Source organism: Centruroides sculpturatus, unplaced genomic scaffold, assembly GCF_000671375.1.
Source record: "Centruroides sculpturatus isolate CEXI.00-Female unplaced genomic scaffold, Cexi_2.0 scaffold513, whole genome shotgun sequence".
Taxonomy (NCBI): Eukaryota; Metazoa; Arthropoda; class Arachnida; order Scorpiones; family Buthidae; genus Centruroides; species Centruroides sculpturatus.
The window spans coordinates 85,524-108,392 of record NW_019384769.1 but is presented as its reverse complement, the minus strand read 5'-3'; the positions used below and the strand labels follow the sequence as shown (position 1 = coordinate 108,392).

At 31.0% G+C, this 22,869-nt stretch overlaps 1 protein-coding gene across 1 annotated transcript in view; it reads left to right on the top strand.

The window, feature by feature from the left end:
- Positions 1-21,393, top strand: part of LOC111628953 (multidrug resistance-associated protein 4-like) — a 110,701-nt gene extending 89,308 nt beyond the window's left edge. Inside the window, exons 14-22 of the mRNA XM_023372813.1 lie at positions 4,108-4,258; positions 10,453-10,686; positions 10,757-10,857; positions 13,440-13,637; positions 13,713-13,745; positions 17,475-17,564; positions 17,675-17,847; positions 20,693-20,798; positions 20,865-21,393. Of these exons, the coding sequence (XP_023228581.1) occupies positions 4,108-4,258; positions 10,453-10,686; positions 10,757-10,857; positions 13,440-13,637; positions 13,713-13,745; positions 17,475-17,564; positions 17,675-17,847; positions 20,693-20,798; positions 20,865-21,041 (1,263 nt within the window). The 3' untranslated portion in view covers positions 21,042-21,393. The remainder of the gene's footprint in view (positions 1-4,107; positions 4,259-10,452; positions 10,687-10,756; positions 10,858-13,439; positions 13,638-13,712; positions 13,746-17,474; positions 17,565-17,674; positions 17,848-20,692; positions 20,799-20,864) is intronic.
- The last annotated feature ends 1,476 nt before the right edge of the window (positions 21,394-22,869 follow it).

Here is a 22,869-nt window from a genome sequence, read left to right as displayed (position 1 = left end):
TTCGCCGTCTAGCTTCACGCTACGGAGAGTTTAGGCGAGCTATCGTCTTACAGTATGTAAATTAGGTACCGTAAGTCTAATACAGTACTGTAATTTTATACATTTCTTGTGAAAAAAACATTTCTTATTCAACGGCCATAAAAATTATTTATATTAATGATGTCGCCAAAGTTCAACGAAGTTTTCTCAGAAAAATAACATCAGAAATCTCGGCCGCGGTTTGCTGCGCTGTTCCGCGACGAAAACAAGCTTGAGCAACGGCGATGTCGAATGGTGCACACTCGGTAAGTAATCCTACAATTCTTTGTTTATAGCGTATTTATACGGATTATTCCCCCCAAAAATATACGTATTTTGGAAATGTTGAGTCGAATTAGTCTAGAATCGATTAATTTTATGGAAGAAAACCTTTCAAACAGCCGTAGTCCCTAAACTTCACACGTGTCGGGCTGTAATTGGCTGTGGTTCCTACAGAATTGATTCATAAAAAACGGAACGTATCTACCGTCTTATAGGGGGATCGACTGTATATACGAATTTTTTCTAGCTAAACATCGTACAATTTCATTTCGTAATTCAGTCTGCGAGAAATGCCTGCAGATCACTAAGTGATACATGGGTTATGCTTTTAAAAATAACGGTTATGAACCTGAAACATTATAAAAATAAATTTCATTAAATTAGAGAAACTGGTTTTCAAATTTCTGAAACGATGCTTATTTATTTATTAACAATCATGTTTCTTTTACGTATGAATTAACGATCATCTTTCTCTATATTTGATTTAAACTTAATTTATGTGAGAATGAATATTTAAATTCAATACGTGAAATGTAATGTAATAAATCATGCTCTTCTGTCGAATTATATTTTTCTGTATAAATTTCAAAAGCGATAATTACTTTTCCATATGTTTTAGCATTGATTTAGTAATAAATATTAATAAATAATTTAATTTTTTGAATATTGTAATGATAAATTTCTTTTTATGTATTAGAAATATATATATATGTGTGTGTGTGTGTGTTACTGTGAAAGACCGAAATTAGAGAATGTCGATATTCTCCAGTGAATGTCGACACATCGGTGAAAGACCGAATATTTGGTTACATTATTATACATTCGAACAATTGCTGGTGTATGTTGACAAGCACAGATAAGCTTTGGTGGAGGTCGAAGAAATTGTTAATAGTTTTGAAGAAAATTTAATCAGTGGCCATTACGAATACCATATTTAATAAAAAAAACAAAATATTGAAAAAATACTGCAACCCACCACGTCTTCATATCAAGCCCTGACTGAACAACACGAAGTTATTTGTACAAAAAGAGCGGCCGCGAAAGAGAATTTTCTACTGCAAGCAACGAAAATTTTACGAACCTCAAAAAGAAAATTTCCTTTCGCTGAAATTGGTGATACCGTACGAATACAAGTCCCTGAAGTCGACCGTGGCCGTATAGATGCCCGAAATGTTGTTGGAATAGAAGACTCCGACTTTTATAAATTAGCAAAAAATGGTACCCTCAAGCAGCTTTATATTCGCAATCAGTTCGTAATTTGTAAAGAAAAGTTACTTTCCATAGATCAGATTTCTTCTCAAGAAATATCGCTGAGACATTTCTTGAGAAGAAATCTGAATAGATAATCTGAATAGTGAATCTGAAATAATTGGAAAAGTGGAGGCCAAGCCTATACACGCTGTCATTGCAAAAAGAAGTGTTCCGCGAATATATGCAGTTGTAAAAGCAAGGGACTTTTGTGATATTCAAAGTGCTATAACAGTTTAAGTTGTTGCAATAAATAAGATTGTATAACGTTAATCACATTATTTATGTGTAAGTTTATTATTGTATTATTTTCTTTTATGATTTAGAATNCCTTATTGTTAAAATAAAATTAATTTAATTCAAATTTATAAAAACATTTAATAATTAATACAGAAACTCTGGCTTATTGTTAAAATAAAATTAATTTAATTTAAATTTGTAATTAGAAAATTAATTTTGTGATCAGTATGTGTCAAACCACTACTACTGTTGGGTTTTAAAATAATCGGGTAATTACACTATTCTAAGCACTTAAAGTTCGACATAAACCAATTAAAACGATTATGTAATTACAATTTTTGTAATAACTCAGAATATATTTTCTTCATAATTGGAGTTATTACAAAAATTGTAACTATATGCAAATAACATAGATACTCGTAACTACCACTACAGGGCCAGAATCAGTTTTTAAAAAGTGAATATAAATAATGGTGTGAAGAATTCTTTGTGGTTTTAATTGAAAAAGTGTCAGAACGTACAAGTGAAGGCTGACATTTGATCTTTTTTAACATTGTGAAGTTTTCTACTAAATTTTTACCTGTGTTTAAGAAGTGTTCTTCAAAGCACTTTTAAAACTGTTACTTCCGTGGTGGTATATAAGGGATAAAGATAGACTCGAAAAGTTAATTAGATTTTTAGATTATGATTGTAATTATTTCTACTACTCGGTTTTTAAAAACAACGTGTAGAAAAGATTAATTCTATAATCGTGGAAATGCTGTTTCACACGACAGGAGTATTTTTTTATACATTTAATTGAATGCCAAAGTTTTATTTTTCCTTTTCTCGAATGTCAGAACAAACTGCCAATCTATCAATTACGTGAATGGACAAAATTCTCTGCATCATAATTACAGTTTTAAAATATTTATAAATGATTTTTACTTTGTAACTATAATTTAAATTTGGTTTACTTAAATGAAGTTAATTTAAAATTTTTATTTATTCAATATTAAAGTATATATAAATGATTATTATTAATGTATATATAATTACATTACAAATTTCTAGTTTATTAACTGGATACGTTTTNAGTATATATATATATATATATATATATATATATATACACTACTAGATGATCCAGGCATTGCTCAGACATAAAATAACAGCAAAAATTAAATTATTAGAATATTTCGCACTTCTAACCCTTCTACTATATTATAGTATTTGATTTATATTTACAAATGTTATCTAACGAAAGAGTTTATCGCGCCGATAGACCAATCTTATAAATTTGAATTTTTTTTAAAAATTGCGTACAGGAGAGGAATAAGGGATTTTTAAATTGTGTTAGATCGGTCATTCTGAGTAATAAACTCTTACGTAAGATAACCTTTATAGTTATATGGCCGATCTTACCCGTTTTCAACAAGTTCAAGAATTAAGTACCCCTCTTCCGAAACTAATAAGAGAATTTTTACATGGGTCTAAAAATGTGTATGGTTTCTACCAAAAACGCAAAAAACTGCATTTTTAATATTATAGTAGAAGCCGAGTTCTTTAGGGTAATCCTTAACTCACTTCCTCTTCCACGCGGGGAGAATTTTCAAAAATTCTTACTTAGTGTGCATTTTCATCGCGTACCCTACTAAAACGCCGTCTAAAAACACAGAAACATCGTATCTAAAATAGCATAGTGTAGCTGAATTTTTTCAGGGTAAGCTTAATTTTTTTACTCCCCGTGAGGGGGGGAAGATTTTGAAAAATATTTTCTAAGTGTTCATTTTCTTGACGGACTCTAACTGTGTTCCAGATTTCAACTTTTAACTGTTAACCGTTTTAGCTCTGCGCTTATTATGTTCGGTTAGTGAGTTATACATGGTTGGCACTGGTGGCTGTGTACTATGCCTGCCCAGAGTCAAGGCATAGTAGCCAAAACAAGAAAAAATTAAAGAAGTGTCTCAATGTGTGTCTGTATTCAGTAATTTCTTAACAGTATGACATGTGTTCAATATAGTGGCCTTCTGTACAGTAATGTATGTATTTCTATTCAATTGTAATGTTCCCAGGCTTTTGTGTACTATGTGTGGTACGACACCTGTAGTGGAGAGAACGACAGGTTCAATATGCACCCTGTCCATTTTTCACAGATCTTATTTTTTGGGTGAGTTCTGTATACTTGCTGATTTTTTTAGTTCATGTGTTTTGTATATTGTGAGTATTTGGAATGCATGTATTATTATTATTATTATTATTATTATTATTATTATTATTATTATCAACTCATCTCGATCATATTAAAGATATATATATTGATTGATATTTTTATTTTAGGGATGTTCTCTTATTTGTGGCATATGTGTCCTTCAAGCAATCCTCTATCCTTACATACTCATACTGACATCTTTCCTTTCAATGATATTCTATGCTTTTTGGACATTGTTCAGCCGAGTGTTGAAAAGCCTAAAACATATAGAAGGGAAATGTAAGTACTTTCAGTAAACTGCAGTTTATTGTTTTAACTTTATCGCATGCAGAATATTGGTAATATAATAGTATAAGTTTTAAAATAATCGGGTAATTACACTATTCTAAGGACTTAAAATTCGACAGAAACCAATCAAAACGATTATGTAATTATTTCGACTACTCGGTTTTTAAAAACCACGTGTAGAAGCGATTAATTATATAATCGTGGAAATGCTTTTTCACACGACAGGAATATTTTTACATACATTTAATTTAATGCAGAAGATTTATTTTTTCTTTTCTCGAATGTCAGAACAAACTGCCAATCTATCAATTATGTGAATGGACAAAATTCTCTGTATTATCATTACAGTTTTAAAATATTTATGAATGATTTTTACTTTGTAAATATAATTTAAATTTGGTTTTTTAAATGAAGTTAATTTACAATTTTTATTTATTTAATATTAAAGTTTGTATAAATGATTATTAAATAAATATATATGATTACATAACAAATTTTTACTTTATTAACTGGATAAATTTTACTAATCATGAAACACTATGTTTTGTAAACACTAGGAAACAAGTTAAATATAGAAATTAATTTACAGTCAAACAACCCATTGAACTGCATGAAATGAAATTTTTCACTCACACTTTACGTATCTGTCACACAATCTCTTAGCATTGCCAATGAGGATGGGTAATCTCTAAAAACTTGACAAATCTGGATACGTAGATGGTCGTTCATGCTGAATGTTACAGATTATATTTCGGTCTCCTGAAAAGAATGACAACGGCAGTTGCTTTATACTAAAACAACATGGGTAGCTCTCCATCTTACTCGATTTTGACAACATCCTAAGGCTATAAATAATACAGTTTTGTAATGCTGTAGCACAACTCTGCCTTCTGATAGAAAAAATTTCGTCATAGAAATTAAACAATAACACTCTCTCACAAGAAAGCAGATCCATACTATTTTCAGTATGAAAAGAAGCTTCCACGAAAGCTTAAAAATTCTTTATAGACTAAATTCTGCACGTTTTGATGTTTACATTCCGTAAGTCATCCATTTACATAACATCTGAAAACCAGATATTGCACTTTTTTCCACGAAAGAATCATCATGCTAATTTTTCCTGCTTGAAATGTCTTGTTGGAATATTTTTTGAAAGTCTTTAATTTGTCTATAAAAGACTATTTTTAGCAATTTCCAGACAGTCCCATAGAAGATACCATTTTAATTCATTACTTCCTTCAAAGCTCTTTTGTCCATACGAGGATGATGTCATTGAACATCTTTGCGTTTAGACATTGCAATGGCAATCGCAGTTATTGAGCATATCCATGGCTTTCCATTTGGTGGCCGAACTGGTAACAAACCGTCTGCTTTAAATTTTGTAATAATTATCTTCACTGCAGGAACAATTATTGGGCTTTACCACGCTGCACATCTTTCAGTAGACATGAAGATCGTAAATTCGGTATTATTGTAATAATATTTTTCGAACATCTTTTTACGTGGTAATAACACTTAGCAGCGAAAAGTCGTTACTTGCAAGTCGTGTGATACTTAATACTATCACCTGTTTAATAATTTAACACATGATAATGATATTTCCAAACTAAGAACATATTACTCTAGGGTCAATATTTTATTCTGAAACAATAGTATGTGCATGTATTATTGTTGTGTTTATATATATATATGTATATGAGGAGAACACGGAACAAATGTTTCCTTTTTAACTGTTAGTTCCTGAGAGTTATCGTTATCTTTCCTAAGACTAAATATCTCATTAGATAAGACTTCTGTCATTGTGACATCTCGTCAGATGGTCAAAATACATAATTCTCATTAAAAGAGAATTTTAGAGTAAAAACAGTTCAACCGCCAAACTCAGGGTGCATAAGTTTAAAGAAGTCGCCATATTGATTTTGTGTCTGATTCCAACTTCCGCCTCCCGAGGACATATGTATAAATGAGTTATTATGCTAATATTTATTGTAAACTCTCTCAACATATAGCAATATCATTTTAATTAATTAAGTGAATGCGCTTTAAGTTACTTTCTATATATCCATTTATTTTCGAACTTTTATTTGTTTACTAAATATTTTTTTATTTGTAAAATTGGAATTGAATGCTTATCTTGATTAATTATTCCTATTGCCCTATTGTCGGATCTATTGCACTCTCCACTCGTAACTAATTGCCCTCCTTTAATCCATCCATAGACAGTCTGAGCAAGTTTCACAAACTTGTCGCCGTTAAACGTTCGATTTATTGTCCTAATCGAACTCGGTTCCTCACATATACAGTACTATATAACATTTTTAAACGATATCGGCAAATTGTATTTAAACTAAGAGATATTAAAAATTAATAAATTATATGTTCGCAGCTGGCTTTATATACTCTTGAANTAAAATTTTTATTTATTCAATATTAAAGTATATATAAATGATTATTATTAATGTATATATAATTACATTACAAATTTCTAGTTTATTAACTGGATACGTTTTACTAGTCATGAAACACTATGTTTAGTAAACACTAGGAAACAAGTTAAATGTAAAAATTAATTTACAGTCAAACAACCTATCGAACTGCATGAAATGAAATTTTTCACTCACACTTTACATATCTCTCACACAATCTTTTAGCATTGCCAATGATGATGGGAAATCTCTAAAAACTTGTCAAATCTGGAGACGTAGATGGTCATTCATGCTGAATGTAAAAGATTATATCTCGATCTGCTGAAAACAATGACAGTTGTTTTATACTAAAACAACATGGGTAGCTGTCAATCTTACACGATTTTGACAACATCTAGGGCTATAAATAATACAGTTTTGTAACACTGTCGCACAACTCTGCCTTGTGATATTAAAAATTTCGTCATAGAAATCAAATAATAACACTCTCTCACAAGAAAGCAGATCCATACTACTTTCAGTATGAAACGAAGCTACCATGAAAGCTTAAAAATTGTTTATAGACTAAATTCTGCATGTTTTGATGTTTATATTCGGTACGTCATCCATTTACATATCATCTGAAAACCAGATATTGCATTTTTTAATTCCACGAAAGAATCATCATGCATGTTCTTCCTGCTTGAAATATCCGGTTAGAAATTTTTTGAAAGTGTTTAATTTGTCTACAAAGGACTATTCTTAGCAATTTTTAGACAGTCCCATAGAAGATACCATTTTGATGCATTACTTCCTTCAAAGCTCTCTTGTGAATATTAGGATGATGTCATTAAACATTTTTGCCTTTAAACATTGCAATGGCAGTCGCAGTTATAGAGCATATCCATGGCTTTCCACTCGATGGCCGAACTGGTAACAAACCGTTTGCTTCAAATTTTATAATAATTATTTTCACTGCAGGAACAATTATTGGGCTTTACCACGCTGCACATCTTTCAGTCGACATAAAGATCGTAAATTCGGTGTTATTGTAATAATATTTTTCTAACATCTTTTTATGTAGTAATAACACTTATCAGCAAAAAGTCGTTACATGCAAGTCGTGTGATACTTATTACTATCATTTATTTAATAGTTAAACACATGATAATGATATTTCCAAACTAAGAACACATTACTCTATGGTCAATATTTCATTCTGAAAGTCTGCAACAATAATGTGTGAATGTATTATTGTTGTGTTTATATATACAGGCCTGCCGCAAGCGGGCGTGCAAGGTGTGCACCACATGCGGGCAGCACGTCCAGGGGCGGCAAATCGAGCTATCGGTCACGTAATATTCAAAGTCATTGTCATAATACCCACCCTACTTATAGCATAAGAAATGTCTTCACATGGAGAAAAAAATCCGACTGGCGCGTAATTACTACAGTATATACTTATTTATATTATAGCGTTAACAGCGCCTCTATTGGCATTTATCAAAATTAAGATGTAATGCCAAACGTCTGTCGGCAGGTCAAACCATCCTGCGGCGCCCGAAAGCCAAATACCCATAGCGTGCTCTATGACAGAAGTTAAGAGGACTGGCGAAAATAGGGAATCCCCACAGAGCTTCCTTCTCAATTTGTACTTGTACGCATTGGAACAGTTCTATCACATATCAAATTGCAATTATTTTGTTAATAATTCTTCCGACATGGGTCTAAGTATAATTGATGATATTTTAACTTGATTAGGATTTAAATCTGAAGCTTAAAGACGATTCGAGTAGTTTGACTGTACAGTATTGATTTGTTTAATGAAATTAATACAGTAGAGCCTCGAAAACTCGGCACTCGATAACCCGTCACTCCGAATAACTCGGCCACACCTTGGCAGGGCAAAAATTCCCTTAGATAATTAATTTTCATCATAGACAGCTTTATGCCTCATAAAGTATTTTTCTGAGGTCTGTCTTATCAGGTAAATTACTGTAGAGTATTCATTAATTTTCATTTTCATGTAGTAAAGGCTCTATGCCTTCATAAAGGACGCAATTTTCCTTTGTTTAAGGGTATTTGGGCAGTTTGTTATTTATTGTATTCTCAAGCAAACAATACATACAAGTACAGTACAATATTTTCTGAGGAAACACGCATACTTATCCTTTTTTAACTCCATTCCCGATAACCCGGCATTTTTACAAACTCGGCGACCGTTCGGTCGATATTAGGCCGAGTTTTCGAGGCTCTACTCTACTTTCAAGTTGCATTTTCCAGAAAACTAGTCTAATGATCCACAAACCCTATCACAATATCTTTTTACTAATGACTTAATTTTAACATTTCCGAACACAGCAATAGCACTAAGAATATTACTTACATTGCCGGTTTCAGTTGCATTTGGTGAAACGTTTTTTTTTCAAAGTTAAAAATTATAAAAAACTATTTAAGATCAACAATGCACCAGCAAAGGCTAAGTAATTTAGCTGTAGTTTCAATTAAACACGAAATCTTAGACAGCTTGGATACAAGAAAATTGATAGCAGATTTCGCAAACATAAAGCCAAGAAGAGTTCAATTTTTGTAGATAAATATTTATATGGTGGGTTTTACACTTAAGTAAACAAAAATAACTTAGTAATAATAAATAGTTTTTCTTTAAAAAGTATTTCTTTTCTTTTCTCACACCTTTATGAGACAACACTAAAGAGCCTTTCTGGCAAGCTCGGCGTAAGTAGTCGTAGTTAAACAGGGGGCGGCATAATTGGTATTGCATACGGGTGTTCAAACAGCCAGCGGCGCCCCTGTATATATATATATATATATATAGGCATATGTGTGTGTGTGTGTGAAAATTTGAATATTTAATTCGTATTTTTATAAAAGTTTAAATTAATATAATATTTCGATTTTAAATTCGAAACGTTTATTTTATACAAAAGTCGAGGAGAACACGGAACAAATGTTTTTTTTTTTTTGACTGTTAGTCCCTGAGAGAGATCGTTCTCTTTCCTACTACTAAATATCTCACTAAATAAGACTCATCCTGACATCCCGTCAGATTGTCAAAATACATAATTCTCATTGGAAGAGAATATTAGTATAAAAACAGTTCAACCGCCAAACTCAGTGTGCATAAGTTTAAAGAAGTCGCCATATTGATTTTGTGTCTGATCTCTAGTTCCCAACTTTTGCCTCTCGAAAACATATGTGTAAATGAGTTATTATGCTAATATTTATTGTAAATTCTCTCAATATATAGCAATAGCATTTTAATTAATTAAGTGAATGCGCTTTAAGTTACTTTCTATATATCCATTTATTTTTAAATTTTATTTGTTTATTAAACATCTTTTAATTGTAAAATTGGAATTGAATGCTTATCTTGATTATTTATCGAATGCCCTATTGTCGTAACCATCGCACTCCCCACTCGTTACTAATTCCCTCATTTAAGCCATCCATTGACAGTGTGAGCAAGTTTCACCAACTTCCCGCCGTTAAACGTTCGATTTATTGTCCTAATCGAAACCGGTTCCTCACATATACAGTCCTATATAACATTTTTAAATGATATTGGCAGATTGTATTTAAATTAAGAGATATTAAAAATTAATAAATTATATCTTTGCAGCTGGCTTAATATACTCTTGAATGTAAAGTGTATTTTTTTACATAATAATTACTTTCTTAAAAATAATAAGCAAATATTTGTTGCACTTAAGATATTTTCGCTTAAATAATTGAATTATATATAGATATTTCTTTTAATAGCGAGAAGTCCAGTATTTTCTCATCTGAGTGTATCTCTTTACGGACTTACAACCATTAGGGCATTCCACGCTGAAAATAAATTCAAGTCTTTGTTTAATAAGTATCAGGATAAGCACACTGCAACTTGGTTCCTTTTCGTGGGTTTAAATCGATGGATGTCCTTATACGGTCAAATCGTATGTTACATAAACTTAATTATAACTGTTACTATTTTCACCGTTTCAATTGATGCAGGTGAGTGAATATATTTAAATTCATCATGTCAATAATATAAATAACTGTGAATTTATAATTGCCACTTTAGAAGATGCAGGAAGCCAAATTGGACTTGTTATCAATCATGGAATATTAATATTTTTGTATTTTCAAAACATCATCAGGAACACATCTGATGTGGAATTTCAGGTAATAATTATAAACAAACATGATGATTAATTAAAATTTCTTATGAAAACCAGATTTTTTTACCTGGATAAATCGAATTTTTCGAAAAAAATAAATTTGTTGTAAGAGAGTTTCTTATTACGAGTTACTTATACAGAACACATTTTCTTAGTATTGTGCGAAATATATTTTATCAGAATAAGGCTCGATAAGAGAAAATGGCTGTTGTTTTGATACTTGAGGTATTGTATATTTTAAAATCTTATTAATCATTTAGTTAATAATTAGTAAGTATATTTTATACAAAACAGTATTAAATCATTAGTATTTAAAGAACAGATTATCATTTTAAAAAGTACCGAAAACATTTCATTTTTAGGGCATTCATACTTATTTTTCGAAGAAATTTTTATCAAAAATAAAATTTTTTTAATATGACTTAAAATCACATAATAATGAATTTCACAGTACAATATTAACTTTAAATATTTTTCTAGAAACTGCCAATTTTTAGCCAAAAATAAAAGTGAAAAATATCCCAATCTGAAGCGAAACAAGTTTTAAAAAAATTTTTAGTGAGGTAATTCTATATAACTGCCTGTTTACAATTTTTTCATTTCGTTTCCACTATAAAGCGATTTGAAATCTTTCGTCTCATTCAAATCTTTTACTTTTACGACCTTATTGTATTAATCTGGAATAAATAATGTATACGAAAAGTAATTTTATCACAATGTACTGAAACAATTACAACATTTTAATCACATTTCTTACCACATTATGCATAATTTATTTAGTGTTATATTTATAAACATATTTATTTAATATCTGTAAGACAGTATTTTAATCAGATAAAACACTTTGTTTTCTGAAAACGAATATATTCTTTATTTATTTATGTAGTACAGTATGTTTTTATTTTTTAAAAAATAAATTGATTATTGTGTGCATCTAAATGTTCTGTTTCTGCATTTTTTTCATAATTTATTATAATTTTTTTCTTTTCAATTTTTCTTATTTAATGTGTATTCAAAATATTGCTTCAGATATCCCTGAAGTCATTTTTTTATTTCCCTGTAACTCATTGTTCTATTCTACTAACATACAGCTTTACTTATCTAGATTGTTCAATCATTAATATAAAGAGCAGACTCTAAATCTGAATATACAGTGTGACTTTATCTCGTGACTTATCAAACAATTTACTAATCGTGAGTGGAAAATACCTGGCACTGTTGACATTCAAAAGTTACACTTGGAATATGAAATCATTTCCTGCTGAATTTAATTCAAAGCAAGCTTGTACTTTGTCTTTTATAGAATAAAATTTGTAGTGATGTTAACAACACAGAAAACTTACGAAATATAATTAATTATTGTGCAATATAAATGTAACCAGAAAATAGATTTCAAGAAAATTATCAGAATAGATCGTGCATGTACAGTACAATGCCATCTGTTCAGTTATATAGATTACTTGCTTTCAAAAATACTACTCGTTAAGATATTCTTGGATTCGCAGTTAACTAAAACATTGAGGAGACCGGTAAAACAGTTCTTTCAAATCACCCCGTAATCAATTTTCTTCCAATTATTTTAATTATACAGGAAATTGTAAATTATTTCTTTTAAGAAAAAAATACCTAAAATTGTTATAAGTATACTGTTTATGAGAAACTTGTGCAAATGCAATGTTTGTGTTTGCACTAGTGTAATATCTATAAAAGTGAAAACATTTTGTTATTTAAAATTAACCTTTGTTTATTTATTGTGATTAAATTTACTGCATAAAACAGCAGAATTTTGAATAACGAAAGATGTTAATATATGTTATTGTAGACTAACAGTTTCATTGTTTTTTAATAGATAAAAATTATATCTTTCTACTTACAAATTTCACTGTCTAATGTTACAAAAATATTGTATAAAAGATGTACGTATTTTAGTATATTATTAATAATTTTAAAGTTTTATTCCACATACATTCAATAAGGTTATAACAAATAAATTTTTTAATTTTAAAAGCGATTTAAAAATCTGTGTATAAACAAAGTGAAAACGTCGCAAAAAGTAAAAAAGTAATTCTTATTCTGATTAATCTCTGTTTCAAAATTGGCCGTTTAGCAGAAATGTTGAAACATTTATACAGTTCTCTGTAATTGTTTTAGATATTTACAGTAATCTGATAGGAAAATTAAGTTTCTTAACGAAACATTGGTGTCAATTGTTATTCGATAAAGAATAAGAAATTTTCGAAAAATGAAAAGGAAATGTTTAAAGGTTACAGAGTAAATACAGAAATAGTAAAAAACTTTTTCACTTCTAAAAAGTTATAAATTTTTACAAGTAATATACGCATATTTCAAGAAAAACATTAAACTTGCAGTAAACGTTAGCATTTAGTAGATTATACTGGTTTAACAACAATAAAAATAATTTCACACGAAAACAACTTAATATAAACAACTTTTACTGCACTTGTTCCTATAAAAATATTTCTGTCGTTAGTTTAATAAATATACATTTTATATATACTGTATCTCCGGACAATAAATATTGTTACTTCATTCTTTGTTTTATTTCATAGAACTTTATTTTTTCAGATGAATTCTGTTAAACGCATACTGAACTACAGCAAATTAAAATCAGAGGCATCATACGAAAGTTTGCCTAATAAACGGCCACCCTCAAACTGGCCACAAAGAGGAGAAATTCATTTCGATAATGTTTCTTTAAAATATTCCAAAGATAAAAATATTGTTTTAAACAACTTGACCTTTCGTATTCGCTCGGGAGAAAAGGTAAAACATTTCTAATTCAAACAGAGTTGCTTATAATTATTATGTTAAATGGTTTCTATTATAAATTAATTGCAGATAGGAATTGTCGGGAGAACAGGAGCAGGAAAAGTGAAAAATATCCCAATCTGAAGCGAAACANACAACGACATGGCTTTTTGTACTGCTGAAATGCACGATTTTCTGTATGATGCATGAAAATATGCGACTAATCAGTCATCATATTCTGAAACCCAAATATTTAAGGACTTGAATAGTTCTAATGAGGCCTATGACAACGCTTTTCATACTATCACATACTTACCGCTGCCATGAACAAAACATGTAAGAATAAGTCAAAACCTCATATGGTTGATATTATATATGCATTTTTTCATCAGCCTGGTACAGGTGATAACTGAAATTTATCTAATCACTCAATTTAAAACTACACTGAAGAAGTCCAGTTTTTATAATTTCTGCACAAGGAAAGGAATAATGCCGAACCTTGCGCTTTAAGTACTAGCATGAATGCAACTTGATTTCAGAAGGAAACGACATGCACCGTGCACCACATTGTTGCTTTGCTAGATAGTTTCTGCCACTCCAAGTCATCGATCATATATGGGTGGCCACTATGCGCTTACTGATATGTTTATCTGTACAATTTGCTTATTGGTGGGCACTGATATGTTCATCAATACTGTATATTTTGATACAATTTCTTTTAAGAATCTTGGAATCGTTGCTACTTAAGAAATTAAATGACTGACAATGCATCCACGATCAAATTTTGTAATAGCGGCACATTTAATCGTTTTCATTGATTGTGGCATTGTTGAAAACGACACATGTCTGTCTATTCAAGTTAAGGCCGACGATATACACTTCTGTAGTTACTATGGTATGAAAAAATCACATTTGTCAGTTAAGGTAATGATCTGTAATTTGTTAATGTTTCAAATATGGCGATGACATATCAATTAAATGTTCAGTCTTACACAAAATGAAAAAAAAAAAACAAATGGAAGTTTGTTCATTAGCTTATACTATAACAAAATGTTATAACAATTTTTACAAAGACGGTGGCATATAACATAGTGGAGGTTACAAGAAACAAAAACATGTGGTAATTTTTAATATTTTATTATCTAGTACTACGCTGGTCTAACAATTGTCAAATTAATGACAAATTACTGAATTACTAAAAATAAAAAACTGATAACAAAAATTACGTGAACGAACTAATTTCATGGCAATTATTTCCAAAATATAAAATTCAATTATACCAAAATCGGTTTAATTAAGTGAAAAAGACAATTACAACACTGCTAATGCGTTACGAATACAGGCACCGTGTGTCTTTCACGATAACTTTTGATAAAACAGATTTTAATATTTACTTATGTCATAATTCGATGCATTTAATTTCGTATAAGAACGAATTTTAAAGTCGAACAATTAATAAGTACCTGAGTATTTTTTCAGGATCCAATGTTATTTACCGGTCCTCTTCGCAGGAACATCGATCCTTTTAATGAATATTCGGAAGATCAGCTATGGCAGGCATTNAAATGCTATTGTAAAAAATTTTCTAGTGACGTTTAAATACTATACAGGGTGTATCAGAACGACGTTTTAAAAATTTGGGGGATTGTAGAGGATGAAATTTTGAACGTTTTGATATGAGAAACCTATAGCTGGAAAAGTGATAGAACGTTTCTACAGCACTTTGCACGTTCTATGCGATCGGTATGTTGCACTGGCATTCCCTCGAGCTTCACCATAACACAAATGCATATTAGCAAGTTCTCCAAATGTGTAGTTACCCTCCAAGAAGCCAGAACGTATCCACAGTACGTAAAGCACGATAAGCGGACAACTGTACACTGACTCACATTGACTAGCTGTGTGTTTACAGCACAGCGCCAGTGGATGCAAGGGGGTGACCTGAAGAACGACAGGCACTAAGTACACGACGTCCTGTACACAGGCTCAGTTAGACCACTGTAGTTGTGTGTTTACAGTCTTACATCCGCAGCAATAGCATGACGTTAATGGACGGAAGGATAGCTACCAAAGTGAAGGGCGGTCAAGCACTTCCTACCGCTGTAGACACTTTAGTTCAAATTTCCAGCTATAGGTTCCTTATATCAAAACNGGCCAAATCCGAAACAGCGGAAGCAATCATAGACTTCGTAAAAAACGTCGAAAACACAACTTCGAGAAAGGTCAAACAAATCAGATCTGATAACGGCGGAGAATTCCTTAACGAAAACCTAAGGACATTTTTAAATGACAAGGGTATTAACCATTAACTGACTAATTACTACTCCCCTGCTCAAAACGGAGTGGCAGAAAAGGCTAACAGAACTCTTCTCGAGGGTACTACAGCGTTACTGATAGAAGCGGAACTGCCAAAAAACTTTTGGGCTGAGGCAATGAACTGCTTCACTTATGTACGTAACCGGACACCCACCCAAAATGACATGAAAAGGACCCCCGAGGAATTGTTCTCCGGAAGAAAACCCACTATAGGACATCTAAAGGTATTCGGCTGTAAGGCATATTATTGGATTCCCAAAATGAGGCGAAGTAAACTTGACTCAAAGGCAGAACTAGGAATCTTCGTGGGATACTCATCCTGTAGGAAAGCGTACCGAATATTCGACCCTACCACTATGACTGTAATCGAGTCACGTGATGTAAAATTCCTAGAAAACCAAAGGGGCAAAGACCTTCAAAACCAAGCAAATCCAACGCAGGACTATACCCTAATCGATATAGAGAGAGAGTACACTGATTCAACTCCTACAGCTCAGGATATAGAGGATACAGAAGTCACAAATTCCGATAACGAAATCGAGACAGGCTACGACCTAAATGAACCTACAGAGGAAAATCTCTCTCCAATAGAAGAAAAAAGACCCAGACCACCTCTAAATTTCTATTACGAACCACCTCTAAGTGACTCCGATGTNAAGTCATCGATCATATATGGGTGGCCACTATGCGCTTACTGATATGTTTATCTGTACAATTTGCTTATTGGTGGGCACTGATATGTTCATCAATACTGTATATTTTGATACAATTTCTTTTAAGAATCTTGGAATCGTTGCTACTTAAGAAATTAAATGACTGACAATGCATCCACGATCAAATTTTGTAATAGCGGCACATTTAATCGTTTTCATTGATTGTGGCATTGTTGAAAACGACACATGTCTGTCTATTCAAGTTAAGGCCGACGATATACACTTCTGTAATTACTATGGTATGAAAAAATCACATTTGTCAGTTAAGGTAATGATCTGTAATTTGTTAATGTTTCAAATATTGCGATGACATATCAATTAAATGTTCAGTCTTACACAAAATGAAAAAAAAAAAACAAATGGAAGTTTGTTCATTAGCTTATACTATAACAAAATGTTATAACAATTTTTACAAAGACGGTGGCATATAACATAGTGGAGGTTACAAGAAACAAAAACATGTGGTAATTTTTAATATTTTATTATCTAGTACTACGCTGGTCTAACAATTGTCAAATTAATGACAAATTACTGAATTACTAAAAATAAAAAACTGATAACAAAAATTACGTGAACGAACTAATTTCATGGCAATTATTTCCAAAATATAAAATTCAATTATACCAAAATCGGTTTAATTAAGTGAAAAAGACAATTATAACACTGCTAATGCGTTACGAATACAGGCACCGTGTGTCTTTCACGATAACTTTTGATAAAACAGATTTGAATATTTACTTATGTCATAATTCGATGCATTTAATTTCGTATAAGAACGAATTTTAAAGTCGAACAATTAATAAGTATCTGAGTATTTTTTCAGGATCCAATGTTATTTACCGGTCCTCTTCGCAGGAACATCGATCCTTTTAATGAATATTCGGAAGATCAGCTATGGCAGGCATTAGAACAGGTTAGAAGTAATTATAAATATTACAATTTACTGCTTGTCATTCGTCTTTAATACTTTTAATGAATAATCACAATTTTCATTTATACAATTTAAAAATGTTTTAATTAAAGGTACAATTAAAAGAAGTTATCAATAAATTGCCCGGGGGATTGGATACACATTTATCAGAAGGAGGGCGAAATTTCAGCGTGGGAGAAAGACAATTAATTTGTCTTGCCAGAACGATTCTTCGCCGGAATAAAATTCTCGTCATGGACGAAGCGACATCCAATATAGATAAAAGGTTAAAATAAACAAAATTAAAATTATGTAAATTTAAGTATAAATTATTTGACTTTCTAATTCGTTTTGCGTAGAGTTTCTCTTACAATAATCTCTAAATTAAGAATTTATAAATAATTCGTGATAACTCACATATTAATATTTATCAACTGTCTGATTATGCGATATTTTTCATTTCGTACATAGAGATTGGCTGTAATGTTGGTTGACACAGATAAAGATGAGATAGATAGACGTTTCATATAATAATTATTAGATTGATAATAAGGCAATGTGGACGATAGACTGAGTGGTTAGAAACCTTTCTATTGCTCTGAGTATCGAAAAACAAATTCGGGTGTATTCACAGAGATATATTATGCGAAGTAATTCCAAAATATCATGAATAGCATTTTTCACTTTTTTATTGTCCGCATTACATGAACCTACGACGAGTTAAAAAAAGAATGTTTTGTAGTCCACGGGACGTAAAGAACGAAGTTCAAATGATATCGATATTGAGATTCATAATCTATTTCAGACATGGGCAAATGAAGCTTCGAGAGCCGCATGCGGCTTTTGCTGACAGTGTTAATTTCTGCTTTTTATTACTATTTTTACAATTTTATTTTCACAATTTTGTGAAAATATTAGAGATGCCACGAATATTCGGCTACTATTCGGTATTCGGCCTATTCGGCTACTTTTTTTAATATTCGGTATTCGGCCGAATAGTACGCAACATTCGGCCGAATACCGAATACCAAATCATGAAAAAAAAACCACACATATTACTCAAAAATGTATTTATTTTAATCAAAAATTATTACATTTAATACTTAAAATCTATCAGTGGTAAGTTGTAATGAATGAAAACAATTTTTTCAGCATTTGTTGATTGCAAACTGTTGCACTTTTCCTCATAAACTATACCTGCTTCTGAAAATAGCCTCTCACTATATACACTACTGCTGAAAGACGATAGATAAATCTTAGTGAATTCTGTCAGGCTTGGATACTGTTTTGCGTTTGCTGACCACCACTTGTAAAGGTCTGCCGTCCGATCTAGGCGAACAGTTTTCATATAAAGTGATACAGTGATATTTTTTAGTAATAATTAGTAATGCAATTTGATGTAACAATGAACAAATAATGCATGTTGTGACATGATCTACTCGCAAATAAAACAAATGTGCCCGCAGTGTCGCCACCGCACCCACCGTAATGTATCAGGTCGTGACATATCACCCGCGAAATGTACACATATTTTGCCGAACATTCGGCCGCCGAATATTCGGCGGTTCGGCCAAGAGCATAGCCGAATATTCGGTATTCGGTATTCGGCAAAATCACTATTCGTGGCATCACTAGAAAATATGTTTATTGAAAAAATAATATTTGTTTTCTATTATATTTATATTATATAATAATATCGCGGTACATAACTGCGGTACAAAATAAAAAAGTACAGAACTGCGGCTTTCATGCATTTTGCAAAACCTACATTTCGGCTTCTACTGAACTCTTGCTTGCCCACTCACGACCTATTTTAAAGGTAATATTAAATACATGTATTCGTGACATCGATGTCCTGTAGGAAGATGCAATGATGTAAGAATGTATTTTAATTAAGGATTTTTGGTCTGAATGGTTGGTGTTGTGATTAACAGCTATGGTTTGAAATATTTTTCTGTCTATTTGATGTTTGCTTTTTTTCTTTTAGATTTTTTAAACATAATTTAATATGTTTAAATGTAAAGGTTTGTAATTGCAAAAGAAAAACATAACGAATAAATCAAAACATTTATCTTTTGCCATTAATAACCCAACCAATTAAAGAGCTGAAGTCAAAACAAGATTAGGCCTAAACATAGGTTCACGGGAGTCTCTATTTCAACCTAATCAGTAAAGGATTTGTTCCGTCTTGCTTTATCAATAGATGGAACACACGATCCGACTAAATCTGTGCATATTCATGTAATGTTATTGTGTTTACTGTTATATATAACAGGATTGCAAACGATGACAAAAGACTACTTATTTTTGAACTATATATACAGTACATGGGCATTCTCGTTACAATCGCTAGTCTCGAGGAAATGAGAGTTGTTACTCGAATCTTCGATCACACTAATTGATATTGAAATAAGAGTTTGTTATTGAATCAGTGCTGCCACCACATTTTAGATTCTTTCACAGGTAGCTTTATAGTTATAACAAATACACGATCGTAGCCAATTACGAGATAGCGTAACAAACAAGCCTAATAAATTTATCTGAGTTTTATTCACCTGTCTAACACCTGAAATATAAGAATGTTAAAATTTGTTAACAGCATTGATCCAGTAACTGCATCTTATAGTCATATCAAACAAAAACATCTGGCAGAGTCTTGTTTACAACTATAGAGTTCCGGTGTAAATATTCCACGAAAATAAATAGTCTTTTGTCACTATTATTCGCCGTGTTATATAGATTAAGAAACATAGAAACATTATACGAATGCACACAGATTTAGTTGTATCCACATGTTCCAGTCATAGTTAAACCCAGACAGGAAGAAATCTACTTCTGATCAATGTTTTTTTCATAAGGCAATTTATTTGGCAAACCTATCACAAGTTGCATTCCGTTTAATTAATGCAGCGCAATTTATTATCCATAATTTGTGAAATTCAATACCAAGAAATCTCTCATAGCAACTGTATATTTTGTTTATTACACGCGGTCTGCGGCTGCTTCAAAATTTCTTAATATAAAATTTTAAAGTTACATTTTCTATTTTTATTTTTATTGTTTGCGATTCATACTAATGCTAATACTTAAATTCGATATCTAAAACAGTTTTCTATTTGTTTTATATTTAGCACCGATTCCCGTATTCAAAAAGTAATTCGAGAAAAGTTCAAATCTTGTACAGTGCTGACAATAGCCCATAGATTACACACAGTCATCGATTCTGATAGAGTTCTGGTAAGAATTTTCTATTTCTAGTATAAAATAAATAAGAGTTTTTAATAAAACATTTGAAATTTTTAGGTAATAGACACAGGAAGACTACAAGAATTCGACTCGCCGTATGCATTACTCAAGAACGTAAATGGTACTTTTTATAATTTGATAAAGAACACGGGAGTAACTTCAATGAATGAGTTATACAAAATTGCAAAAAATAGATATTATCTTAAAGAAAGTACAGAAATTACTAAATTATAAAACAATGGATTGTCTTCGACATTCACCTATCTTTTGTATATTCGTGTTAAGATTTTTGTTTAAAATTCTGTTTCTAGAAATATCTCTCACTACTACTATTTACTCGTACGTAAAACATAGAATTGTTAAAAGCTTAATAGTAGTTGTTTGTACTTCTGTTAGATTTTTGCTCTTTATATTAATCATGAAATATAAGTACATATAAATTATAAATTACTTATTATGTAGTTAATGCCTATTGTAATAATAAAAGCTAGTATACTTGGCACGAAATGGCACCTATGACTGCAGTTGTTACTATGTTTTATCAATGTAATTCACCTATTATAAGCAATCATTAATAAAATCTAGTTCGTTTCATTATAGACAAACATGTCTCTTCTATTATTTATCTTTTTATAACCATCATTAATGAATTGGGCTTTCCTTTTATACTTATCGAAATACTTTTAAAAATTTATTATGATTTCGTAGTTTTACGCAAAAGTCAAACGTTCAGTAACGCACCTATTATAACTTTATTTTTCATGTTCGTATCCATTTAACGAAATCACTTGTCATACGGATGCATATGACAAGAAGACGTTATCGTTTTTATATATTCGGCTAATATGAAAATACGTACATGAAGGATAGCCTACTACAAATGGCCATTACTTCGAGGAAACATATCATGTGACCAAAACATTGGTCATAATAATTTATTTCATTTTAAGTTCCCAGAAATGGGGTAAATAATTATACTCACACAATAGAGTTTTATATATTTTGTCATAATACAGTAGTTCTATTTATTGCATGCTGGATTTGGTACCAAGCTTCGTAACAAAATTATTGGTGAGGAACTTCTATTAATGCAGAAATTCTCAGACTAAATGTAAAAAGTTAGAATTAAACGCTACAAGTTTTATGTTTAGAAAATTATAGAACAATTGAAGCAGACATATACATTCAAACATCTATTTAATGCTACCATTAGATCTATTCTGAACTTGCCAATTAATCCAACGTGGCTCACGTAATTATAAGTAAGGAAGTTCGAAAGATAAGTTTAGTGAAAAATGAGAATTCCGTTTATCAGACAAAATGGTACCCAGATATTTCAGGATTTCGTATTTAATATTCAGAGAAATATCTTTTTATAAATAGTAATTGGTACCTTACAAATAGTCTTTATAACTCCTCCTGTTTAGTTTATATTCTTCGTTTGTTCGGACAGAAAGTAAGCTCTACGCAACTTAATTTTCGAAGACTTTCGGGTGTAGAGGAAGGTACAATTAAATTTAACTCATTGAAGTCACTGAGACACACACACACATATACACTTAATTATATGAGTAACTCCCACTAAGTAAAAAANTTATAACAAAATCTGATAACAAATAGCGTCAGACAATTTTATTTTTGCTTAATAATATAAAAGTTTTTTAATAAAAACTCATAACAGCCGGAAAAGTTACACAACTCTCGTTGCTAGATTTTTAAATTAGTTACTCATTTTTATGACAGAAAACTTTTTACTGATGACAAAATTAAAATAAAAATATTTGTGATTAACCGAAAATTCGTTCTAGCGGGTCGTGATTGTTCGATCGAGTACCGAGGTACCACTGTGTTTGATTAACGCGATTTTGATATACGCGGTAGCATTGAAGGATTAAACTTGTAATTTAATACATATATTTATCATTATGTAATTAGTCTTATATCCTCTCTTTAGATTTCTCTTTATAGTTGTATGAAATGTGTAGCCTCTTCGGTTCACTATACATAATAGTTTATAGATCTATTATCATACTTTAATTAATTAGTATTTAATAAATATAAT